Source organism: Leptonychotes weddellii, chromosome 15 (assembly GCF_054177405.1).
Source record: "Leptonychotes weddellii isolate Sample4059 chromosome 15, ASM5417740v2, whole genome shotgun sequence".
Classification (NCBI taxonomy): domain Eukaryota; kingdom Metazoa; phylum Chordata; class Mammalia; order Carnivora; family Phocidae; genus Leptonychotes; species Leptonychotes weddellii.
The window spans coordinates 12759082-12785181 of record NC_138383.1 but is presented as its reverse complement, the minus strand read 5'-3'; the positions used below and the strand labels follow the sequence as shown (position 1 = coordinate 12785181).

The 26100-nt window shown below is 43.2% G+C and overlaps 2 protein-coding genes and 1 long non-coding RNA gene across 16 annotated transcripts in view; 1 reads left to right on the top strand and 2 right to left on the bottom strand.

The window, feature by feature from the left end:
* Nucleotides 1–4248: 4248 nt before the first annotated feature.
* On the bottom strand, nucleotides 4249–17990 carry LOC115939582 (uncharacterized). Its single transcript, XR_004074366.2, has 3 exons — nucleotides 17866–17990; nucleotides 10751–10995; nucleotides 4249–4711 (listed from the first exon to the last, which is right to left on the bottom strand). It is a non-coding gene; the product is annotated as an uncharacterized LOC115939582 (long non-coding RNA).
* On the top strand, nucleotides 14567–19781 carry C15H17orf58 (chromosome 15 C17orf58 homolog). The gene is made up of 4 exons (XM_031023975.2): nucleotides 14567–14892; nucleotides 17196–17732; nucleotides 17984–18175; nucleotides 18810–19781. Exons 1-4 carry the CDS (start codon nucleotides 14817–14819, stop codon nucleotides 18998–19000), a joined length of 996 nt encoding a protein of 331 aa, XP_030879835.2. The 5' UTR covers nucleotides 14567–14816; the 3' UTR covers nucleotides 19001–19781.
* Nucleotides 19782–23012: 3231 nt separating this feature from the next.
* The window catches only part of BPTF (bromodomain PHD finger transcription factor), a 146984-nt gene continuing 143896 nt past the window's right edge, over nucleotides 23013–26100 (bottom strand). For 13 of the 14 annotated variants that reach the window (XM_081804659.1, XM_081804662.1, XM_081804661.1 and 10 more), the window contains one exon: nucleotides 23013–25157. In XM_081804659.1, the coding sequence (XP_081660785.1) occupies nucleotides 25121–25157 (37 nt within the window). In that variant the 3' untranslated portion in view covers nucleotides 23013–25120. Of the gene's footprint in view, nucleotides 25956–26100 lie in introns of all 14 variants that reach the window. The other variant, XM_081804660.1, reaches the window with a different exon arrangement.

The window sequence follows — 26100 nt, the reverse complement described above, 5'->3', positions numbered from 1 at the left end:
CTTGCCAGGTCCAGCCTTCCCATCCACTGCTTTGATGACACTCACAACAACCACCGGTCTCAGGTCATGAACAGCAAAACGGCCTGGACAAGAATAGTCAGAGAAGTTCTCAGTACACACGGCCTTGCCAGGAACCATATCAGTGATAGCAGCATCACTAGATTTCAAGACTTTGGGGCCACCTTCCAGTTTTCCCAAGAAAGACCATCCATCTCCCTCAGCTCTGCGAGCATGTGAGCAGTGCGAGCCGCATGACTACCCAGCACTGATTTGGCCTGGATGGTTCAGGATAATCACCTGAGCCATGAAGCCAGTGGCTTCCACCGGTGGGTCATTTTTGCTGTCGCCAGCCACATTGCCACGATGAACATCTTTGGCAGACACCTTTTTTTTTTTTTTTGGGAGAGAGTGCAAGCAGGGGGCAGAGGGGGAAGGGGCAGAGGGAGGGGGAGAGAGAATCTTAGGCGGGCTCCAAGCCCAGCACAGAGCCTAACACAGGCCTCGATCTCATGGCCCTGAGATCATGACCTGAACTGCAATCAAGAGTCGGACGCTTAACTGACTGAGCCACCCAGGCACCCCCGACAGACACCTTCTTGACATTGAAGCCCACATTGTCCCCAAGAAGAGCTCCACCCAGAACTCCATGGTGCATTTCAACAGTTTATTGTTTTGCAGTTATACTTACTTCCGTTGTAGCATTGACTGGAGCAAAGGGGACCACCATGCCAGGTTTGAAAACACCAAAGTCCATGTGGCCCTCAGGGACAGTGCCAATACCACCAGTTTTGTAGATGTCCTGAGGGGGGCAGATGCAAGGGCTTGTCAGCTGGACAGGCTGGTGACAGGATGCAATCCGGAGCTTCAAGCAGCAATGGTTCCACTGGCCATTGCCTTTTTACAGGTGACTTTCCATCCCTTGAACCAAAGCATGTCAGCACTTGGCTCCAACATGCTGTCACCATTCCAACCAGAAATCGGCACTTGCGCCAACTGGCATCTTTTTTTTTTTAGATTTTATTTATTTGACAGAGAGAGACACAGCGAGAGAGAGAACACAAGCAGGGGGAGTGGGAGAGGGAGAAGCAGGCCCCCCGCCGAGCAGGGAGCCCGATGCGGGGCTCGATCCCAGGACCCTGGGATCATGACCTGAGCCGAAGGCAGACGCTTAACGACTGAGCCACCCAGGCGCCCCCCACGTGTAATTTTTAGGTGAAATCCTGTTGAGGGTTCTTTTTTTTTAAAGATTTTATTTATTTATTTGACAGAGAGAGACACAGCGAGAGAGAGAACACAAGCAGGGGGAGGGGGAGAGGGAGAAGCAGGCTTCCAGCAGAGCAGGGAGCCCTATGTGGGGCTCGATCCCAGGACCCTGGGATCATGACCTGAGCCGAAGGCAGACGCTTAACGACTGAGCCACCCAGGCACCCCTAAATAACATCTTTTAAAAAAAATAAAAATAAAAAAATTTAAAAATTTAAAAGTAATTTCTACCCCCAATGTGGGGCTTGAACCCACGACCCCGAGATCTTGGGTTCAAGATCAGGGGTCACATGCTCCACCAACTGAGGCAGCCAGGCACCCAGATTTATTTTTAATTGTAGGCTGTTCTACTTTGGAGTTAAAAAAGTAATTATTATCAACATGTAACATACATACAAGAAAGTCAGGTATCATAAGCATGCAGTTCAGTTATGTTCACAAACTGAACACACTTGTATAACCAGCACCCAGATCAAGAAAGGGGATCTTACTCACTGCAGACGCCCCCCTTGACCCTTGACCCCTTCCAATCACTATCTCCTCCAGGGTGACCAGTACCCTTATTTTTTTTTTTTTTAGAGATTTTTATTTATTTATTTGATAGAGAGAGAGCACAAGTAGGCAGAGGGGCAGACAGAAGGAGAGGGAGAAGCAGGCTCTCCGCCGAGCAGGGAGCCCGATGCGGGGCTCGATCCCAGGACCCTGGGATCATGACCTGAGCTGAAGACAGCTGCTTAACCGACTGAGCCACTCAGGCGCCCAGTACCCTTATTTCTAACACTGTTGGTTAGTTGTGCCTCTTTTTATACTGGATTACTTTGGAATTTTAATTTTTTAAAGGTTTGACTAAATACAGACGCTTATTAGTATTCTCAGTCCAAATTTTCAAAATTCATTTAAAAACGTCAGAATAAGTGCCAGAATCAATATTAAAATGCAATCCAATAAGATTAACATTCAGAATTATCATACTTTGAAACTTACCAGATTCCAGTGTTAAAACTACAATAAAGTTGACATTTTTCTCTACTCCTCTTGGACGTCCCACAAAAGCAACAAGAGGAATGAGAAGCAGAACCACAAAAAACATCATCAATGACACTAGGAGGAGACATCTGAAACTCTTCAAATAAAAGGAGAAAGGGCTACAAAGTCTACCGAAAGCAGTGAGGAACTAACAGGCCGATTAGATGCTCATGGCCGCAGATGCTAGGAAAGGCCAACAGAGGGCGCTTCTCCAAGGGGAGGGTCGCAACTTAAGAGGCAAAACAATGATCCCTTGTTTGCAATGACAACACCGGGGTGTGTGGACAGCGCCTTGTCCTCACAGGGACAGATTCGTGTTCTGGGTATGGATTTGCCTTCCTCGACTTCAGGACTTCTACCAGCACCACCGTTTCCAGATTTAGACATTGCCAGGATTTACCAGTGCAGGAACCAAGGAGAGATGGGAGTGGTGCCTCCCACTATGACCCCTAAAAACTCACTGGAAGAACTTTTTGCTTTCCTTGCCAGTGATCTGGGACTCAGTGGGTCCAGAGGTCCTAGTGCCCAAGGGAGAAATGTTAAGACAGGGAAACACCATCATGGGTCCATTCATTTGGAAGCTGAGACTTCCCATTGGCCATTTGGGATTCCTCATGCTGCTGAAGACAAAGGAGTCACTGTTATGGGCTGAATGTTTATGTCACCCCAAAATATATATATATATATTTTTTAAAGATTTTATTTATTTATTTGACAGAGAGAGAGATAGCGGGAGCAGGAACACAAGCAGGGGGAGTGGGAGAGGGAGAAGCAGGCTCCCCGCCGAACAGGGAGCCCGATGTGGGACTCAATCCCAGGACCCTGGGATCATGACCTGAGCCGAAGGCAGACGCTTAACGACTGAGCCACACAGGCGCCCCCAAAATCTATATATTGAAGCTGTAACTCACAATGTTATGATGTGAGGGGGGGGCCTTTGGGAAGTAATTAGATTTAGATGAGGTCATAAGGATGGAGTCTCTCTCTCTTTCTCTCTTCCTTTCTCTCTCTGTCAGATACAGCAGGAGGTTTCTGCAAGCCAGGAAGAGAGCTCTCATCAGAACCCCAACCATGCTGGCACCCTGATCTCAGACTTTCAGCCCCAGAACTGCAGAACTATGAGACATAAATGTCTGTTGGTTAAGCCACCCTGTCTATGGTACTTTGTTGGAGCAGCCCCAGCTAGGACTGTCACTGAATTAGCCTGTGTGATTGGTACAATTACCAAGTGGAAAATGGCCCTGCTAGACAACGTCTGGAGCCCAAGGATTTACCAGGGGCACATCTTAGTGTGCCCTTGTCCCAAAAACCTGGTTAATGGGAAAGTACAGCAACCAGATAAAGCAAATGCCAAGAACTCAGGTCCTACAGGAATAAAGTTTTGGGTCTCCGTACCAGGCATAGGGCTCTGCCCAACTCTGGGTAAGGGGAACATGGAATAAGTAATAGGAGAAGGCAGCTATTATGGCCATTTGTAGAGGAGGCCTCTAGCACTATGTTTTATGCTAATTTGTTCTTTTTCCCTTTTTCTTTCTACCTTATATAAAGAGCACTAGGAGTGGCTAATGATTTTGGTATCACTTGATTACTAGCTGTATAACTCGGGTAAGCTGTTAGCCTTTATGTGCCTTATTCATCTATAAAACTAAGATAATAAAAGCATCAGCTCCTAGGTTGATGTAAAGACGTAATACTTGGAACAGTGCTCAGTAAGTGCCAGCTATTATTATAATCATCATTATTATTAACAATAGATGTTCTTTTTTTATTTCATTGTAACATTAGACAAGGAAGTACCCAAATTAAGAAAGGAAATTCCCCCAATTTTATTATCTTTAATTTAAAAGACTATTTATTGAACAAGTACCTGTTTATATATATATTTATTTATATATATGTTCCAAAATTTGGAACTAAAATTTTTTTAAAACCTTCAAAATTAATTCATAAGACTTTTTTTTTTTTTTTTAACAACAGTAGTTGCTCTAGTCATAATAGGAGAAAACATCCAAGAGAATGGTAGAAACCCCAAGTTCGGCATAATGATTACCTCTAGGAAGGAAAGAAAATTGGATTAGGGAGGACATAAGGGGCTTCAGCTGTGTAGTAGTTGTCTATTGCTGCAAGGTAAATTACCGCCAAATTTGGCAGCTTAAAATAATAAACATTATTAATCACACTTTCTGTGGCCCAGGAATCTGAGAGTGCTTTAGCAGGGTGATTCTACTCAGGTCTCTCCAAGGTTTCAGTCAAGCTGTGGGTTGGGGCTGCAGTCTCATCTGAAGACTCAAGTGGGAAGGGTCTGCTTTCAAGCCCACTTCTTGGCTGTTGGCTGAAGCTGTCAGTTCTTTCACATGAGCCTCTCATAGACTGCCTGAGTGTCCTCCCAACTTAGCAGCTGGCTTGCCTCAGAGTAAATGATCTAAAAGAAAGAGAGAATGCATACCCGAGATAAGAGTTCAGGCTCTTTGTAACCTAATCTTGGAAGTGTATATTATCACTTCTTCCATATGCTATTGGGGACTCAGACCAGTCCTGCTACAATGTGAGAGGGGACCACACAGGGTGTGAATACCAGGAAGTGGGGGGTCATTGGGGGCCAGCCATCTTGGAGACTGACTACTACCAACTATATGTATAATTTTTAAAAATTAAATGTTTACTCTGAAATTATACCTCAATTATATTGACTAACCAGTAGTTTTTGTTTTTTGTTTTTTTTTTTAAGATTTATTTATTTATTTGACACAGAGAGAGAGCACAAGCAGGGGGAGTGGCAGGCAGAGGGAGAGGGAGAAGCAGAAGTCCCCCTGAGCAGGGAGCCCGATGCGGGGCTCAATCCCAGAACCCTGGGATCATGACCTGAACCAAAGGCAGACGCTTAGCTGACTGAGCCACCCAGGCGCCCCAGTAGTTTCTTTTTTAATTAGACCCTGTTTTACACAGTAAAATTTTTGGAATAATGGAAAAGGAGAGTAATTTTTTTTTCAAGATTTTATTTATTTTTTGAAGCAGACAGAGAGAGACACAGTGACAGAGGGAACACAAGCAGGGAGAGTAGGAGAGGGAGAAGCAGGCTTCCTGCCAAGCAGGGAGCCCGATGCAGGGCTCTATCCCAGGACCCTGAGATCATGACCTGAGCCGAAGGCAGACACTTAACCGACTGAGACACTCAGGCGCCCCATGAGAGTAATTTTTAATACTAAGAAAATATGATGCAAATATAGAAAAAATGTTAAGATTTGACAAAACTGGGTCATGCTTATGCAAGTATTCACTATATTATTCTCAATAACTTTCTAAATGCTTGTAATATTTCATAATAAAAATATCTTCCCTTAAAAATGTTCAGAGGAAGAGCACACCTCAAATAATGATGACAAAGAATCCTGAAGAGAATTTCAAGACACAGTTAGGCATTCTCAGATAAATACAAGAAGATATGGTCCTGGGGCGCCTAGGTGGCTCAATTGTTGAGCATCTGCCTTCGGCTCAGGTCATGATCCCAGGGTCCTGAGCAGGAAGCCTGCTTCTCCCTCTCCCACTCCTCCTGCTTGTGTTCCCTCTCTCGCTGTGTCTCTCTCTCACTCTAATAAATAAATAAAATCTTAAAAAAAAAAGAAGATATGGTCCTTGTAATTAGGAAATTATAAGAAGGGAGTAGACTGAGATGAAAGAACAATAGGATGAACCCAAAAAGAAGCCAACTAATAAGAAATCCTTAGCTTTAAAATCCTCTTGGAAGGTGCCAAAGGCAGAGTAGATAGTACTGAACATGAAATCAGTGACATGATGTACAGAGTCAAGAAAGTCTCCTAGAATGAAAAAGAAAAAGGAGCACTTGGCTGGCTCAGTCAGAGGAGCGTGCAACTCTTGATCGTGGAGTTATGGGTTCGAGCACTGCGTTGGGTACAGAGATTACTTTAGAAAAATAAAACTATAAAACTAAAAAAAATTTTTTTTAAAGAAAAGGAAAAAGATAAAGAGATTAAAATGATGATGGAGAAGATAAAATATATAGAAGACATTATCAGAAGATCACTATTTAGGGGCATCTGGCTGGCTCAGTCAGTAGAGCATGTGACTCTCGATCTTGGAGTTGTGAGCTCCAGCCCCACATTGGGCATAGAGCTTACAAAGAAGATCAATATTAAGGAAGTGACAGTGCTTAATGCACTTGAAGCAAAATCAAGTGTTTAGTCACTTGAAAGTGAAACATTTCGGGTGCCTGGGTGACTCAGTCGGTTAAGTGTCCGCCTTGAGCTCAGGTCCTGATCCCCCAGGTCCTTGGATCGAGCCCCACATCTGGCTCTCTGCTCAATATGGGGCTTGAATTCATGCCCCAATACTTATTTTTAAAAAGAACTTGAGTTTGATCCCAAATACTGCCACTGAGTAACAAGCTATCTTGAGCAAATCTCTCAGCTTCTTGGGGTGCCTGGCTGGCTCAGTTGGTAGAGCATGCTACTCTTGATCTCAGGGTCACGAGTTCGGGCCCCACATCAGGCATAGAGCTTAGATAAAAAAATTGTATTAAAAAAATAAATTGTGGGGTGCCTGGGTGGCTCCATCGGTTAAGCATCTGCCTTTGGCTCAGGTCATCATCCCAGCGTCCTGGGGTCCAGCCCCTCCCTGCTCAGCAGGGAGTCAGCTTCTCTCCCCCCTGCTCTTTTGTGTGTGCGCTCTCTCTCTCTCTCAAATAAATAAATAAAATCTTTTTTTTTAAAGTGAAACACGAGGTAGTCTCTATACATGAGGAAATATCAATAAAACAAAGATGATGACTATGATTGATATTATTCAACAAGGTTTGGAAAGTTCTCATCAATGCAATAAAAAAGTTAAAGGTTTGAGAAGAGGAGGCAAAATATTTTTTAGATTACACGGTTTCCTTTGGGAAAACCCAAAGGAATCAGTTGAAAATGGTTTGGGGGGTGCTTGGCTGGCTCAGTTGGAAGAGCACGTGGTTCTTGTTCTCAGGGTCATGAGTTCAAGCCCCATGTTGGGTGTAGAGATTTCTTTAAAAAAAGAAAATAGTTTGGAATATTTTTGGGTATACACAAATTGGATTATACAAAATGTATGGATATACAAATTAGTAGCTTTTCTATACATCTACCAAAAGCAGTTAGAAAATATAAAAGGCAAAAAGAACTTTGCTACATTACATCAAAAATATAAAATATCCAGGAAATAAATTTAACATGAAGATGTGTTTAGAGCTTAGATGAAGAAAATGATAATATCCTAATGGAGGAAAGAAGACTCAAAGAAATATAGAGATATGCTATTTTCATGGACAGAAAGACAATATTGGACAGCTGTCAATTCCTTTACAAATGAATCTATCCATTTAATACAAATTCAAAAAATCCAACAGAATTTTTAAAATTTAGCAGAGTTCACTTGGGAAAACAAAACACTGTGATAGACAATTTTTGAAAAGAAAAATGTATTATAATATCACTATAATTATAACAATGTCCAAATATGGGCATATAAGCATGGGAGTAGACAGAGGGAGTAAGAGAAAATCTAGAAATAGACCTAAATTTATTAGAAGTTAATACTCTCTATGTTAAAGATGACATCTCAAATTTAGGAAAGGATGGATTTATTTGTCAATTGGGTTAGACAACTTTCTAGTTATTTTAGAAAAAATAAATTAGATTCTTACCTCATACTACATATCCAAATAAATTCCAGATGGAACCAAGATTTAACAACAAGCACTAGAAAAACAGAGGCTGATATATATATATAATTTTGAGTTGGAGAACGTCTAAGCATGACACAAAACACTGGGGACATTGTTAAACAAAAGACTGATGGATTTTACTGTACAAAATTTAAAAATTTGATGGCCAATAAATCACTAACAGGTTAAAAATCAACACAATTTTGTGAGGAAATATCTGCAATATATATAATGGACAAAGAGTTAAAATTCTTAGGCTAGAAATAACTCTCAAAATCATAAAAGAAAATGAACATCCTAATAAATACACAAAGACTAAGAACAGGCATTTGGCCAAAGAAGAAATCCAATGGCAAATAAATCCATGAGAAAATCTACAATATCACCAGCAATTAAAGAAACGCAAATTACAACAAAGAGAAACTCTTTCTTTATTTTTTAAAAATATTTTATTTTTAAGTAATCTCTACACCCAGTGTGGGACTCAAATTCACAACCCCGGAGATTGAGTTGCATGCTCCTCTGACTGAGACAGCCAGGCATTCCAGAAACCCTTTAAAAAAAAAAAAAAAAAACTTTTCGGAACAGCAAGGATATCAAATAATGATGATCTGATATCCCAATGTGGAGAAATAGGCATTATTACATACCTACATTGATTGCTGGTCAGTGTGAACTGATACAACATATTTGGGGGACAAAACAGCAATATGTAGCAAAAACATTGAAATTATCATATATTTGACCCAGCAATACAATGCCTAGGAATTCAGTCATTAAAAATGACCATGGGGCACCTGGCCGGCTCAGTCAGAAGAGCATGGGACTCTTGATCTTGGGATCGTGAGTTCAAACCTCAGACTGGGTGTAGAGATTACTTAAAAATAAAAAATCTTAAAAAGAAATATTCCAAATGATGGAATCCCATACTCAATGAAATAGAAAGATGTTGACATCTCATTAACATTTTTTAAAAGATTTTATTTATTTATTTGAGAGAGAAAGCGAAAGTGCACAAGCAGGGAGAGGGAGAAGGAGGCCCGCCACTGAGCAGGGAGCTGGCCACAGGAATCTGGAATCAAGACCTGAGCCGGCTTAACTGACTGAACCACCCAGGTGCCCCTCATTAATATTTTAATAAAAACCATGTTAAAAGTATCTATATACCATGATCCCACTTTTATATAAAGAAACTATGTAACATATTTACATGCACATATATGTGTAGAAAAAAGTCTGGAAACTGATATACCGAAATATCCATAGTAGTTATTTCTAGATAATAGGATTGTTGTTGATTTTTTCTTTTTTCTTATTATCTATTCTGCAAAGAATATGTGTTACTTATACACATTTTAAAGGATTTTATAAAGGGATGGAAGATATCAGAAAAAAACAGCCAACAGATTTGACTATATAAACTAGTAACATTTCTTATGTAAGATATCAAAAATCATTACGTCAATCATTAGAACACTTCAGCACCTCAGAAACCACCACCCCACCCCTGCCATACCCTTTCCAGTACCTACTCCCAAGAACACCCTGACTTTTTGCACCTTGAATTAGTTTTGTCTATTTATGAACCTATAGAAATGAAATTACATAGTATATAGTATTTTGTGTCGGACTTTTTTTACTTGAGATCATGTTTATGAGATTGATCCATATTTTGCTTTTCTTTGCAGCTCATTTATTTTCTTTGGTTTATGGCAACAAGTGTTGGTCACAATTTTGTCTCCAGGAGACATTCGGCATTGTCGGGAGACAGCATAGATTGTCATAACTAGAAGTGGAGGGCACTGGTACCCAGTGGGTAAGGCCAGGGAGACTGGTCAACGACCTGCAGAGCACAGCAAAGAATTATCTTGGCCTCCATGTTAATAGTGCTGAGGTGAAGAAACCCTGCTCTAGGGGTGTCTGGCTGGCTCAGTGGGTAGAGCATGCAACTCTTGATCTTCGGGTTGTAAGTTCAAGCCCCATGGTGGGTGTAGAGATTATGTAAAAATAAAATCTTTAAAAACCAAAAGATCCAAACCCCTGCTCTATTTTGTTCCAGTATGTCACAATATATCCATTCCTCTAATGATGGGGACACAGAAAGGTTTACAACTGTGAACAGCCTGAAATGTTCACACATTATGGTTTGTCCAAATGACAATGTATTAGGCAGTTATGAGATCTCACATTTGCAAAGAGTTTTTAATAGTATTTTGAACAGTTTTTATTTATTTATTTATTTGAGAGAGAGAATGAGAGAGAGAGCGAGCACAAGAGGGGGGAGAGGGAGAAGCAGACTCCCCGCTGAGCAGGGAGCCCGATGCGGGACTTGATTCCAGGACTCCAGGATCATGACCTGAGCCGAAGGCAGTCGCTTAACCAACTGAGCCACCCAGGCGCCCTGAACAGTTTTAATTGAATAAGAGCTGGATACAAAAATTGTATGCACAAAACATAAAATGGGGAAGCCTTTCTGTCATGGTGTCATGTGAACAACACAGGATCCAAAATAGTGTAGACACTCTGCCCACACCCGTGGAAGAATGATAACCAAGAAGGAGCCTGGGAAGAAATATATGGAGGTGTTGTAAGGATGGTGGGGCGCAGGGGTAGCGAAGCGAGGCCTACATTCTGTAGTTCCTGTGTCTACTCTCTTATTTTCCAAATGTTCTGTTACAATAATGTAGAGTGATAGGAAAATACAACAAAGAGTTAAAACAACAACAACAACAACCAGCTACTCACAACCTCTCCTGGACTCACCGTTGTTTGTGGGAGAGTTTGTCTGTAGGGCGTGGAGGCTCTCCAGCATCTTCTCCCACTGAATGTTGTTTTCCGCAGTGAGCCATGTGAGGGGAGGATTTATGTCCTTACATCCCAGGATCGAGCCCGATCCCTGTGGGAGTAAGCCTAGGGGTTGTCTTTGAAAGTCTGAAGAATTTGGGGAGAGCCTGGTCGCCATCAAGATGGTCCTGAAATCGAAGAACTGGAACGTGACCGTGATTTACCTAATGGAAACCAAAGCAACTATTGTACTCTTATTAAAGAATGATTATGACTGAGATGTCTGGCTTCTAAAACAGTGTCTGGAACATAGTATTTTGATACCCACTTGCGGACTAGAGTTCAATTCTGGCACTAACCACCCAGAGTTAGTGCAGACCCCACTATTTAAAGGGCATGCTCCACAGCAGGACCGCTCCTATTTCGGACCACCTGGCTGCAGACCTGGGGTTCTCATGATCCCCCTCAGGTGAGATCATTTTCTGTAACAACGCACAGAACTCAAGAAAGCACAATACTTAGGATCGCAATTGTATCATACAGGAGTCAAATCAGGACCGGCTACACGGAGAGACACATAGGATGAGATCCGGAAGGGTCCCAAATGCATAGCTTCAGTGTTCTCTTTCCATGGATTAGGGAGCATCGCCCTCCTAGCACATCACCAACCAGGAAGCTCCACGGAGTTTTCATTGGGGTTTCTTTTTTTTTTTTTTTTAAGATTTTATTTATTTATTTTACAGAGAGAGTGAGAGAGCACATGCAGGGGGAACAGTAGAAGGAGAGGGAAAAGCAGGCTCCCCACCAAGCAGGGAGCTCGATGAGGGGCTTGATCCCAGGACCCTGGGACCATGACCTGAGCCGAAGGCAGACACTTAACCATCTGAGCCACCCAGGCGCCCCTCATTGGGGTTTCATTATGTAGGCCGGATGGATTAAATCATTGACCATCCAACTGAACCCAATCTACAGCCTCTCTCCCCTCCCTGGAGGTCAGGCAGGCTCAAAGTTCTGCCCCTCTAATCGCATGGTTGGTCTCTCTGGTGACCAGCTCCCATCCTGAAGCCATCAAGGAGCCCTCCAAGAGTCACCGCACTAGCAAAAACTCAGGTGTGATCCAGGAAGCTCACGAGTCACTACGACACTTCTATCATCTAGGAAATTCCAAGGGTTTTAGAAGCTCCATGCCAGGAACCTGGCACAAATTCTTTATTATACAACACATAGTAGACACTCAATAAATATTTGCTAAGCGGAAAGATAGACTAAAAATACCAGAAATTGGCAGGGGAGAGAAAGGCGGTTAGGCTCCTAGATTCTTCCACCTGACAAGTGTATATACCTATTATGAAGACAGACACATTAGGCTACAAAAAACCAATACCGTTAAACATTCCAATCCTCTGACAAACTCCCCCTGCTCTGGTTTATATTACCAAGCACCCTGATGATAATTTGACTTCCCATGTGGCTTGTTTATAGAAAGACAACGCTAGCCAAGCTGATATGAGTATGCACTTCTGCCGGAGTCGGTTTCTCGTTGTAAATTAATAAAGTGGCATTCTGGCTTACGTGGATCAGTCTCCTTGAGCTCTTTGTGCCTTCCACCATCAGTGTAGTTTCTGAGCCAGATGCTGCCCAAGACCCAACCCTGGACTCTGGCAAGTTCTTCCAGGCTGGTGCCACCCTGGAAGCCTCTAAGAGCCTATGGGAGCCATCCAGCCGGCTCTCTGCCTCTACATTTCAGGGTGTGGGCTTTGGGGCATTCACAACATTCCTGCAACAGAAGAGTTTCGGGAACACCCCAAATTGGATCTGGGTGACTTGAATATAATCTCAAGCAAGCAGGTATGTCTGAGATGTGGTTGTAAACGAGAAAGCTTAAGCCTAATTAATTTTATTCCACTTGACTTAAAGAAAGAGCATGTGAAAGAAGAGGGTCTAAGGATATCTGTAAACTGGGCCTCAAGAACACAAGCCTCCAGAGGCTGGAGACCTGACTCTTGCGTACACAGGCTTTGCAGTGACTGGAGAGATTTTACTCTTCTGGAGGAAATAGAGAACTCACTCCTCTAAAACCCGAATGAGGAAGATTAGCCCACCATGAGCTGCAATTCAATTTAGTGCTCAACAAACAAACTTCTGGTTAATACTGAGATTGCTGAATCATCTTTACCATATCCTCTCCATTGCAAATTAATGAATGATGGTCTGGTTTATACATCTTCTTCTTATGAGTTTGTTTAATATGAGTCAGTACCACAAATCTGATGAATTGACATGAGTTTCAAGCTAAAGAAAGTTGAGGATCAAACTACAGAGGACAGTGATCCCCTCCAACATATCATCAGCCTGTGACTAGTCAGCCAGCTCCTCTCTCGATGAACATATTTACCTCACTGAATCCCTTAAACCACAGGACACCTAATTCAGGAAACTGTTCTACAGTACTTTTTTTTAAAGTTTATTTTTAGTAATCTCTTCACCCCACATGGGGATCGAACTCACACCTGGAGATCAAGAGTGGTGTGCTCTTCTGACTGAGCCAGCCGGGCGCCCCTGCTCTACAGTGAATGACATTCTCTTTGGATACCCACTATGGCTCCATTGTCACCAGCCTGCTTTCTTGGAGATCTTGGTTGTTAGAATACCTTTTCTTAAATTGGAATTAAACATGTCATCTTATAACTCCTGCCTACTGGTTCTTTCACAAAATATCACAAATGTTTTTGTGCGCCTAGGCTGTTTAGCCTCAGTTCCTGTGAAGGAACTTGGTGATGGAGCCAAGTCTTCTCACTCCCCTATTGTTCTCCAAGCTTTCCAGTGTCTTTCTTGAAAACATGATCCCCCCTGAATCTGGTCAGTTCACTAGCATTATTATTTTTGAGACAGAAGATATTGATGCAGCAAAAGTTTGTTATTTCTTTCAGCAGCTGCATCGCACTTGTTGGCTCATATGCTTCAGATAAAATGCCTTCACCTCAGTGCATTTCCCCTTCCTTTTGGGTTTGAAGCTGTTGAAATGAGACACACATTGGTAAGGCTGTGGGTTTACTACCGTGAGCTTATCCACACCCCACACTCCCACCCTTGGTGAATGCTATTTCTGATCAATCTGAGGAAGAGGGTCCTTAGCTCAGGACTCATATACAGAGTCGTTTCAAGAATTCAGACCTAAGCAGCGAATGAGTTTATTTTTCTTAGAAAGAAAGAGAGAGGGAGAGAGAGAGAGAGAGAAACAACAAAAGATCTACCTTTCTCTAGGAGAGGAGCCATCACGAGAGAGCTGGGGAGGTGTTTTTCTCATTTTTATCTCCTAGCACCTGGTTGGGTAAAAGGCACTCAGCATGGGCTTGATGAATCTAGCCAACGAGATACTAATTTCAATTGAGAGAGAGGAAAGAAAAAATAAAAGAAAAAAGAAAGACAGGAAAGGAGAAGGGAGAAGAGAGAGTATTTTGCTCAAGGCTGTTTTTCCTTCTGGTTCTAGAATATAAAAATGGCATACATAGTAAAATAGTTTAACCAAACCTAGGCTTGGTTTCTCTCAGAACCCCTGATACATTCCCTGATGAATTTTTCCTGTCATCTTGAATCCCTTCCACAAGCCCAAATGGTCTTCAGCACTAATCTGCCTATTTGTTGTTGACTTAATCTGGAAAAAACTTCCTATCACTCCTTCTCCCCCACCCTGTCCCTCAGCCCCTCAACATCCTTATTCTCTCCACTTGCCCCACCCTCCCCTCCCCCCTTCCCCAGTGCGCAAACCCACACGGGTTTCAAGTTTAGGATTTGATGTTGTCACTGCCCACAGACATTCGCAGGGACAACTTTGAGAGGCCATGTGCTTGTCCCCCTTAGGAAGTGGGAGAACTCCCTGCAGCTCGGTTTTGTTCCAATGGTCTGTTCAGTGAGTGATTCCCGTTTCCCCAAAGGCTGCCCCTCATTAGCATGAACGGGGGTGGGGGTGTGGAGAAGGGGTGGGGGGAGAGAAAGAGCAAAAGCCCAGGCTCAGTTTTAGAGCCTGGGAACCGTGTCTACGAAAATGACAGCTAGAGCTTTCTGGCTCCTCTGTTTGATCGTTGGATCATCTCCCGAAGCCCCAGTGGCGGAGAGAAAAGGTAAGATCGGTGAAATGCTGAGTCCTGGGAGAGGAGCAGGGCTGGGGTGGGGGGTGGAGGACGGGGGAGAGGGCGCGCTGAAGGGCGGGACGAGAAAGGGGTCAGAGCGTGCAGGAGAGGGGACTCGGGTCCGTGTTCGTGTTCGAAAGGAGCCAGCTGTGTCCCCAAGATTTTGTGTGTCCTGGCAGCCTTTTCGGAAAGAAGCCAGTTCAGCTACTGAAATGATCTCGAGCGAGCCGGGCAGGCTGGAGAAAACTTTGCATGTTAAGTAGTTGCTCCATCACAGAGGAGGGAAAGTGTCAAAAGGGGTCGCGGCGTGCCTTTCGGGCGCCGTGCGGGCCGGGCTCGCAGGACGCGGCGGGCGGCGGGCGCCGGGAGGAGCGCGGGGTCCGCCCTGCGCGGGGGCCCGGGTGCCGCGGGCGGTCCGGGGCGCTGGGTGCGCCCGCCGCGGCTGAGGGCGAAGGGGAGCCCAAATCGGACGTTTCTCCCCTCTCGCTGCAAGCCCCAGCGAATGGCCCGCGGGATACCTGAGTCTTTAACACACACACACACACACACACACACACACACACACTTTCGTGCATGAGACGAAAATAAGTTACGGAGGGAATGAAATAATGAAATAAGGGATTCTCTGCGGGGAGAGGTTTTTGTTTTGCTTTGATTTGGATGTTCTTCTGCTCGATTCACTATCTCTGGGAAAAACAGCTTCCGCACCTCACGGGGCAATTTACTTTGGGTTATTTTTCCACATGGAAATTGAATGACTTCAGTGGCATTTAACCCAAATATCAGACAATCTTTCCCATGACAACAGATGGTGATATCAATGGGGAAGCAGTTGTGAGGTCAACAGTTGACAGTCAGGAATTGGATATCTACCAGAACTTTATTCAGCTGTGTATGCGACAACGTTGGACATAATGAGTCAGAATCAACCTCTCTGCAAAAACATGAACTATAACCAGCTATTATTGCTGGGTGAAAGCTGATTTTAAAGGAGATTGTCAATTGGGCAAGACAAATCACTTTAAATGAAGTGTTGAAAGAGCTGCGAGGGGGCAGACCAAGCTCTTCGATGCAAGAGGAGAGAAATGCGGAAAACCAGCCGTTGAGACAACAGAAAAAGAAAAATAAAGACAGGTTCTTGCGCCTCTTTGGAGGGCACTGGGACCCAGGCAAACGGGGAGGTGATATTGTGTAACTGTGCATGGAAAGTTGCCCAGCTTCCAAGCTGGCTGAAGTTTGCTCACTAACCTGTCTGCAGAGCTGGGGAAAATCACTAATAATTAAAAAAAAATTGTTTTCATGCCGTATCATTTAAGAGATTTTTCTCCACCAGGGAAGAGGGAAATGTAAGTGGTGTGTGTGTGCTTTCATACTCAACCAGGGGCCTCGGCCTCCCAGCCATGCTTTAAAAATCTTTCTTAGCTCTAGTTTACTAGTAAGTGGTGTCCAAGAAGCCAGATAAAAATCCACTCACAGAGACCAAGATGACAGTGTAAACACGGATGGGAAAACCAAATAGCTCTGTTGTCAGGGGCGCTTAAACAATTAGGAGAACCTGTAATATGAGACCTTTCCCCCTGGGGTTTGCTCTTGGTACTTTCTCAACAAATTGTACATAGCAAAAAGGCGGATGTTTATATATATATTAAAGAAACGGCAAAAGGAGTTTATTATTTAACCACAGTTGACAGTTGTGTTTAGTCCTAGAACAAATAGGTTGTTGCAGTTTTAAAAGCTATAGATTTGAAAAGGTTCCTTAACAAAATGAAACGTTCCCCTGTGGTGAGAACATTTTTCTTAGTTGGCCTCATTCTTAGAGGGCAAGACGCTCATCTCAGTCTTTCCCTGGGGCCTAGGAAACCTGTGCTCCACTCGGACCCGAAGCGGAGTGGCGCACAGGGGCGCCTTCCTTACCACAAGGGCGCCTTCCTCTCCCCCTCCCGTTCCTTTGCCTTCACTTCCAGGTCTCCCGGCCTCTCCCCCAACCCCCCCATCGCTCCTCTCGCAGGTGCTTGCTAAGTTTACATTGTCCCCATCTCCTCTCCCCTCCCAGAGCCCTTTCTTCGCCCGCCAGCCCATCGGCTTCTCCGACCCTCCGCCCGCCTTCCCCCCCCCCCTCAACCTCGCCCGCCTCTCCTCTCCTCCCCACTCGGCCTCCCCTGCCCTCCCCACAGGGTCTCCCCTCCCCGCCTCTAACCTTCCCCCCCCACCCTCCCCACTCGGTTTCTCCCCTCCTCTCCCCGGCTCTCCTCCCCTGACGGCCTCCCCGGCCTCTCCTCTTTTTTTCCCTACAGCCTCGCCGCCCCACAACAGGAAGCCCGACCCCGGCGGCGGCCCGAGTGCGGAGGAGACGCCGGGGCCCCAGGCGCAGTCGGTCCCTGAGGTCCCGCGGAGGCCGCGCGCGGCCGAGGCCGTTCCCCGCGCTTGGTCCGACCCGCGACGCCGGAAACCCCCGCCGCCCGCCGAGAACCGGGCCGGCTTCCGGGAGGCCGCGCGCGCGCCCGCCGGCCCGCCGAGCCCCCGCCTCGCGCAGGCCGAGAACCGCGCCTCGCCGCGCCGCGTGCCCGCGCTGGAGGACTCCCCGCGGCGCTCACGCGCTCGGGCCCTGCGCTTCCCGGCCGCGCGGCTCCCCGCGCGCGCCGCCGAGACTCCCGCCGGCCCCGCCCACCCCAACCGGCCGCGCGCCGCCGCACCGCCCCCCGGGCCCGCGCCCGCGCCTCCGCCGCGTCTCAGCCCGCCGCAGAGGGACGCGGAGCCCGGCGCCGAGCCCTGCGCGCGCGTCTGCAGGGTGGACCTGGACGAGCGCGAGTCCTACTGCGCGAGCGAATTCGGTGAGCTCCGCCCCGCAGCTCCTCCCGGGCCCGGGCTGCAGAGCCCAGGCCGCGAGGCGAGCCTTTCCGAGCCCAGAGCGCCGGGCTGTGCTCGCGGACTCCCCTAGGGCAGACCCTGGAGAAACCCACTCACTTGATCCTGCAGTCCCCAGGCCCATGTGGACTATTTCGTGATGTGTGCAAAACTCACTGGGGAAAGAGAGGAAATGAGCGTTATGCATTTCTCCAAACTCTTTGTTTTTTGAAAGCAGCAGTGAACGGAATCGTGCATGACGTGGACGTGCTCGGCACAGGGATCCGGCTGGTGACTCTGCTGGTGGACCGGGATGGGCTGTACAAGATGAACCGCCTGTACATCACTCCGGACGGGTTTTTCTTCCGAGTCCACATATTAGCCCTAGACTCCTCCAGCTGCAATAAGCCATGTCCAGAATTTAAACCTGGTATTGAAACTGATCTCACCACTTTATATACGGACTTTATGCCACCACTTGTAACTTGGATGCCATAGCCCAGTCTGTTACCCCAGTACCGTTTTTTTGGGGGGGAGGAGTAGTCTAAAATGAATAGAATTTAGACGACGGGTATTATTTCTCCCACTCCGATTTACGCTCCATCAGCCTCCCGGTGCCTCTGGTTAAAGGTGGGAACAGCATGCATTGACACAAAGCGGGCCCTCAGATATTTGTTGGTAAGTGGAGTGAGCGACGAAACAAGGTTGCTAGAGGGACACAGAAGAGGCTTTTAGAAAAAGTTTAGCATGGCCTTTTTTTGGAGGGGGGTAAATACCCGCTCCCACATCTTTCTAGAGGTGTGCTCTGGAAAATCCTCCTGATATATTGTGAGTAGGGCCTTTGTTCTGTGATGTTGGCTGGTTACAGGTTGATAATCTGGTTATCTTCACAAGGTCACTAGACTGTTTCCACCTGTTGTTTGACGGTGCAATGTCTGAGATTTAACATGTGCAGCAAGATAATAGATTCAAGCTTAGGCATTCCTTGCCGGCCTCGCATTTTCTTACTGTTTCTTGGCATTTAAAAGACACTACGAATTTACATTTTGGTTACTTTTTTTCAGGCAGCAGGTATATTGTGATGGGCCACATCTACCATAAGAGACGGCAGCTCCCTACAGCTCTGCTCCAGGTCCTGCGGGGACGGCTCCGACCAGGAGATGGACTGCTCAGGAGCCCCAGTAGCTATGTGAAGAGATTTAACCGAAAAAGGGATGGGCAAGTTCAAAGTGCAATTCACACCCAGTGCGTTTGAAATATACTACCCTTGCACTGCTGGATTGTAAGAGACTTGTTGCATTCAGCAAGGAGAAAGGACAGGTCTGTCTTCACGAAATGGGGTCTTCCTGTGGAGTAGGGCACACAGCTCCTTCTGGAACTGACTGTGTAGTTCCAACTCTAATGTCGAAGTTGCCACTTTCTTATTTGCAAAATGCCTCTTCAGTGGTATGCTTCTGAGCTCCCTGGCAAAGTTATTCACACAGCTCAGATAATTGACCTGTCCAGTTAGCAGATCAATGCTTCATGGGGTTTATTTTTAATTATTTTAATTTAAATACATTCTTCAGTAGAAATAGTTCACACACACACACACACACACACACACACAAAATTTCCTTGATTTTAAATATACAACTCTGAATAGGTTATATCACATATCAAACCAAGTTTCATACTAAAACCATCACATTTTAAATTCTGTACAGAACAGTACACTAGTCAAGACATTGTATGAAATGTCATTTAGATCAAACACTAGGGTCAGAACTCAAGACAAGTATTACAGTTTTACACTTAAAAGAGTACTAACGGGCTTAATTCGAGCAAAATATTATTCGAACAAGTGTTCCTGATGTACCAAAATGTAAGAAATAGTATATTTTTCGCCTCCCTGCTCCTAAAAACATACGTTTTGTGCCAAACTGGCAACTATCTCATTGCTAAACATACTCTGGGTGTATCTGATGTCATTTTTCTATTAAGACCAAGTATCGTGTTTGTGTTCGTAAAGTAGTAAATCTTGCCTTGAAATCAGATCTTGGATGCACCTGGTTTTTTAGCCTCACGGAGCCCTAAAGGTTTGGGAAAAAACCTTTCTCAAACTTACTCCAAAAACCCTGGAACCAATATTCAATGACAGCTTGCAAGTATGTGAATTTTAAACACGTTTTCAGTTGCTTTGGAAAAGGTTTAATCATTAGCTGAATTTAATATTGATTTTATACTTGAATCCACAAAGACATTAACAGTTTTTTAGAAGACCAGGCTGTGTATCAGTTAATTTGAAACACGTGAATAGAGACACAGATCATCCACAGTTGAAGATTACTGCCTAAGGAAAGATGAACAGGAACTGTACCACAGAGGAAAAAAACCAGCCTATTCTGGTCTCAGAGGAGAGGCACTCAGGGAGCTCAAGATGTGTCTTTAGGTAGTCTTCAACGGCCATACAGAACAGGAGCACAATACACCTAGAGGATGTTTAGGACAGGACAGTCGAGCATCCACAAGAAGCTAGTAGCAGTAACATTAAGACGTAACATCTGATTGTGATGGGCGATACTCTTACCTTATTTGTCCCAGACAGGGGGCAAAGAGATAAAATAACATTTGAGAGCTTCTGACTGTTCTGTGGTAAAGCATTACTGAGGGATTTTTAGAGAATTTTCCAAAAACGAGTCTTGCCCAAACTTACTAAAAATCATGCTAGAATTGCTTCTTGGGAATGAATCAACTGCATTAATTATAACGCAAACTATTGGCAGGAGAGTAAGCAGAGATTGAAGAGCTTCTGGCTTTTTTTTTTTTTTAGGATAAACATTAACTGAGATATAAATAGCACCAGTCACAAAAACCAAAGCTGAATTTTTAAATGTGAAAAGACTAAGTGGTGATCTTGAATAACACGGTGAAGAAAACTGCAAAATGGCCAGATAAACTATTGGTTGGTCGCCAGTTAGAGCGTGAAGGGAAGAGTTAAATCGCTTTTCCGTAAGCCTGAGGGTGAGGGTTTGATGAGACCACTTTGACGATACTCCGTTTCTGAGGAGCTGCGGAATCACAGGGACAGAATCCTGTGATGGGCCAGATAGCTGGAGGTTGTACGGTGAGTGTGTACACACGGGCAGACACAAGCAGGCCAGCTTTTTAGAAGCTGCCCCATCAGAGTTATGGCCATCATTCAAGACCAGGTGGAAAGGAGAGACAGGTGAGGCTCAAAAGAGGCAGAACAGGGGTGCGCGAGGGGTGTGTGCACAGGAGGTGCCCGGGTTAGGCAAAAAAGGTTAAGAAGAATCTCATTTTCAATATTCAGTCAGTACCTTGGATACAATCTTTTAATTTTATGGAAAATTTTAAGTAGCCAATTCATTGTAGTTCCTAATCCTTTTGTCCTACTGAAAGATTTTTCTTAGCACATGGATTTGTGCTGGTGTAATAGTCCCTCATCAGTAAAATACTGCACTGCCTTCAAGAGGAACTCAGCAGCATCCCTCCTTTGAATTAAGCTGCTAGAACTCAAGAAAAAAAAGTACTCGTCTTGCTTTTAGGTCTATACAAAATATATACCTTTATTTGGTACTAACTTTTAAGTTTTTAAAGATATCACTTGACACTGTTTATATTTCCCTTCAATCATTTTTTAAAAGATTTTATTTATTTGACAGAGAGACAGCGAGAGAGGGAACACAAGCAGGGGGAGTGGTAGAGGGAGAAGCAGGCTTCCCGTGGAGCAGGGAGCCCAATATGGAGCTCGATCCCAGGACCCTGGGATCATGACCTGGGCCGAAGGCAGACGCTTAACCAGCTGAGCCACCCAGACCATCATCCCTTCAATCATTTTTAAGGTTGATCAAAAACACACGTATATGTAAACACCTAAAAACTGACCGAGCAACTGCCACCCAATTTCAGGTCCAGAATTTTATCATTTAAGGCTTCCCTTTAGTTGAATTTGGTCTAAATTGGATCAAATGGGGGTGTGATCTTATAAGAAATGTCTTTTTTGGTAGCTTACGCAAAGTATCCAGAAGTAACCTCAGAATATTTCAGATTATTAAAAATACTTCTGGGGCACCTGGGTGGCTCAGTCGTTAGGTGTCTGCCTTCGGCTCAGGTCATGATCCCAGGGTTCTGGGATCGAGCCCCGCATCGGGCTCCCTGCTCAGCGGGAAGCCTGCTTCTCCCTCTGTCCTTCCCCCTGCTTATTCTCTCTCAAATAAATGAATAAAAATCTTGAAAAAAAATAAAAAAATAAAAATACTTCTCAGCTGGCTCTTTCCCCCCAAGCACTCACAAGACACTGCTCTGTCCATGAGATAGCACCATTCTCCACTTTCGGGATGAGAAACTGGAGGCTTCCAAAGGAACAGCCTCAAATCACAAAGAGTGGGAGCTAGGATAACTGTGCAGCTCTGTCTAGTTCAGCCCGTCTGTCCGTGCACGTTTTAAAAAGGTCACCACCAGGCTGGCTCTCTAATCTCAGAAGCGCACAACAGATGAATACAAATAGGGAAAGAACCTCAATTTACAGATTCTGGGAAGGTAGATTATAAAAAACAGCAAATCTCAGGGTCTCTAACACTCCAGGCCATTTGAAATATAAAGAGACAATTGCTTTACTTTGGAAAAGATCTCTGAAAGTTGACAATTTTTTTTTTTTTAACCTACTGCAGGACATTAACTAAAATACAAATCCTGCAGACTCTGGATGGGAGAAAAAAGCCTTACCGATATTATGAAAACACTTCTTATGAAAGATTTTCAAGGATTGTGAACTTCGCAGATGAAACGTAACAAGCACCGATAATACTTTGTCAAGGAAATCTGATGCGAAGTACATGTATCTACAAGTCTAAAGACTGGATAGAAAAATCCTAACCGCATATCACAAATGTGCATTCTACTACTTGGATTACTCAGAGCAAAATAGCTGTGATATGTGTATCTTATTGACTAGCAGGAGCTTGTCAAAGAATACTCATAGAAAAGCAGCCTTTGAAACTCATTATGTGTTATAAGAATGTTTTTCAAAAATTACTTTTGAAATAAGACTAAAGCTCTGTAGTTGATAAAACTATAAAATGTCTATACGGTGACAGAAATTGCAAAAGGCTTTATACTATTAAATACACATAGGAAATTAATTTCTTCCTGGGCTGAGGATTCCCATAAAATTTACCTTTTTTGGTACAATTTGGCAACGCCAATGGCTACAGAAAATATATCAACCAACCAAACCACTGTTTCATTAGAAACTGCACCAAATCCAATGTCAAAAACATTACTTTATTTTTCTAGGATGAAATGTCCTATTACGTACAAAAAGAATTGCTGTTTAGAATTTGCCACAATCTGTTAAAAACATAGCAATCTATTGCCTACAGGTAGGAAAGTTCTTGCCGCAACAAGTTTTAAATGATTAAGCCCATATATATCTATATCTCTCTCTCTATATATGAATAAATAGTACAGAAATACTGTGACATGACGAGATGCAGAATGATTTTATAATTCATTAAAATGTAGGATTCTTGCATCAGCACAGTGCATACAATAGGTAACATTTTTTTAAAAGTAAAAGGACAAAATAACCTGTATTTGACTATTTCCATGTTAGTATTTTAAGCAAAATTTGTTCCCATGTTTTCATATTGAGCAATTAGTCTCTTTAAGTTTGTAAGCATAGGTTTGTAAGTGACATTTTTAGGTACAGAAAGGAATGGACTTCATGAGATAAAACTAACCCAGAATAACCTGCACACCTGAGTCTGTGATGAGGAGGAACTGGGAACTGGAGCAACATCTTTCTTTTAAGAAACTAAGGTCCAGGAAAGGTTTTGCATAGCAGGGTGATATTAAACAGAAGGAAACTTTTTAAAAACATGATTTGACAAATTCCAGAAACTGGCAGGACAAAGCTAACATGAATTAGTGCAAAATCTAGTAAAATTTTTGCAAAGCTGCATAAACCAACTATGGCAGATCTTACAGAAGCTATTATTACAATGCGGTAGGTAATACAACGTGTAAGGTTAGAACACCGAAAGGAAAAACATGCAAAATACACCTTCTTCTGCTGTTTCCATTTTGCCCCTACTGCTTACACTACTTTTTCTTATGTGGGAAAAACCCCCAAACAACTCAACCAACAAAAAATACAAAATGGATGAAGTAACTTAAAAAATGCCCTTCATAAAATATAAGCAGCTGTCTGTAACTGATAATTTGCCTGGTATTATATAATGTACAGATGAAGGCAATGTGTATTTTGCCACATTACCCCTTAGTACGATCAACTGATGCAACAGGATTAGCAGCCCTGAAGGTTCTTCTTTGATGTGATGACAGTGGGCTGGGCATTACAAAATGAAGGGCCACTACTGTCCTCGGGAAACCCAGGTACAATTAAATTCTTCAGCCTGTTATTTACCTTGCAGCCCTCCCTTTCCCCTCAAAGGCTTACAGATAATCATTAGCGCACATTCAAAGACACCATCTGTGGGAGAAAAATGATCTCCATTTATTTTGTTTCATATACATCCATAGTTGAATTTTAATACAAAAAGAAAAAAATTAGAATCTGACAAATGTTTACAAACAAGATACCTTCAAATAGATTTTACTCAGTTTAGCCTGGTGCAGAGTAAATGACAAACTGTACTGTTATATTCAAGGCAACAGAGTCTGTAGTCCAGGACTACTTAGCCCAACCTTTATGCAAGCTTAATTTTTATCTACCATGAACAATAAACTCATTGTTGATTCCCAGTTGTGTGTGTATGTGTGTGTGCACATGTGTACATAGCAGCTCCTTTCATAGAAAGAAAAGACATCTAGAGGTCGTCTTGTACTTTTACCTACAGGAATCATGATAAGATACAGAATGGATTACATGTAACCGGGGCTGGATTTTATAAGAAAAAATAATTAGCTGACAAATGAGGGCAGCAATAAAAAAGCGTCTTTTTTGCAACAATAAATAAATACAGTCAAAAGTTTTCTGTGAGACTCTAAACCAGCTTCTTCACTGAAGAGCAGACGTGGCATTTCCATGGAGTTACACTTGACCCCATATTATCTTTTTTTTCTTGCTTTCTTTTTTCTTTTTTTTTCAATAAACAAAGTTTTCCCGCTTCTGCCACAATAGTAAAACCATTTGATCTTGACAAGATAATGGTGTCGTTGACTTTGCTTTTCCCTTGTCCGTTGGACAAAATTGGCCAAGAATATAATTGGACTGTTATGACCAATAAAAACGAAGTTTAGGTCAAGTCTTGTCAGGATAACCTGACTAAAAACATCTGGCTCCTTAATTTAAAATAGTTCAGACAACCAGATTCTTGCTGTGTTTTATGTTAGGTTAACACGCTGAACTTTAAGAAGCTGTAGACTGCAGTTTGTTGTTATGAGACCTACAGAATACAGAAAAAAGGGAACAATTAAGCACCCTTCATTTTTTAAAACAATGATGCTTTATGTGGATGCCAAGGTCGGTTTGTCTGGGGGAAGCAGCCATGTTCTTTCATTCACCCTTGGCAAGCAAATATATGAGAACGAGTAAGAAATTTTTAACCTAAAATAGAAATTTTCACTGTACACTGAAACATGATAGTTCACCGAAAAGGCCATTATTAAAATATATATATGTATATATATATATATATTCATCTAATAAAGATTATACATTTTTAGCCAGAGGGACAGATAGAAACATTTACAGAAGCATTACCATTGTGGTAAAGATGTGTGTGTGTGTGCGTGTGTGTGCACGCTTATTTACATTGATTTGGGGGAATATGAAGAAAAAATTATATTAAAAAAAGAGAAATAGCAGTATTAAAAATCACATTTTTCTATTAAAGCCCAGAAAGTCTCCTTTCTAGTTTCACAGTTTTATTCACAACTTCCGTTAGTAAAACCAAATTACTGTACAGTTACCAGGACTAAGTCAAAGTATGGTCTATTGCAATAGTGTATATAAATACAGTATTCCAGGAGTTTACAATTCTTAAATACATTGTTCAACATGGCTGCTAGAATAAACTGTTTACTACTATACATATATTTTTAACATTAAAAAATTATATTAACTAATATGAACTTTTGGGGGCAATTTTGAATTAGGTAATCACGTGGTACAATAAAAGAAAGAGTGACCCCAACATCCAGTTCTGATTCCAGTTAAAAATTCAGACTAAAGATATCAGAATCTGTAAGAAAAGAAAGAACATGGATGGTATAAATGATGAATTATAACAAAGTACAGTAATGAAAATAATGTGCAAACAATGCTGGAGATTATAAATTAAAAATGGGGAAAATATGGCAAAGGAAATACTGGAAACCCATAAATCA

Excerpts from the sequence above, each read along its gene's own strand:
- C15H17orf58 (XM_031023975.2), top strand. The coding sequence starts at position 14,817 with ATGACAGCTAGAGCTTTCTGGCTCCTCTGTTTGATCGTTGGATCATCT. Across the intron at positions 14,893-17,195 it reads CCCAGTGGCGGAGAGAAAAG|CCTCGCCGCCCCACAACAGG; the intron begins GTAAGATCGGTG and ends TTTTCCCTACAG. Across the intron at positions 17,733-17,983 it reads CTACTGCGCGAGCGAATTCG|CAGTGAACGGAATCGTGCAT; the intron begins GTGAGCTCCGCC and ends TTTTGAAAGCAG.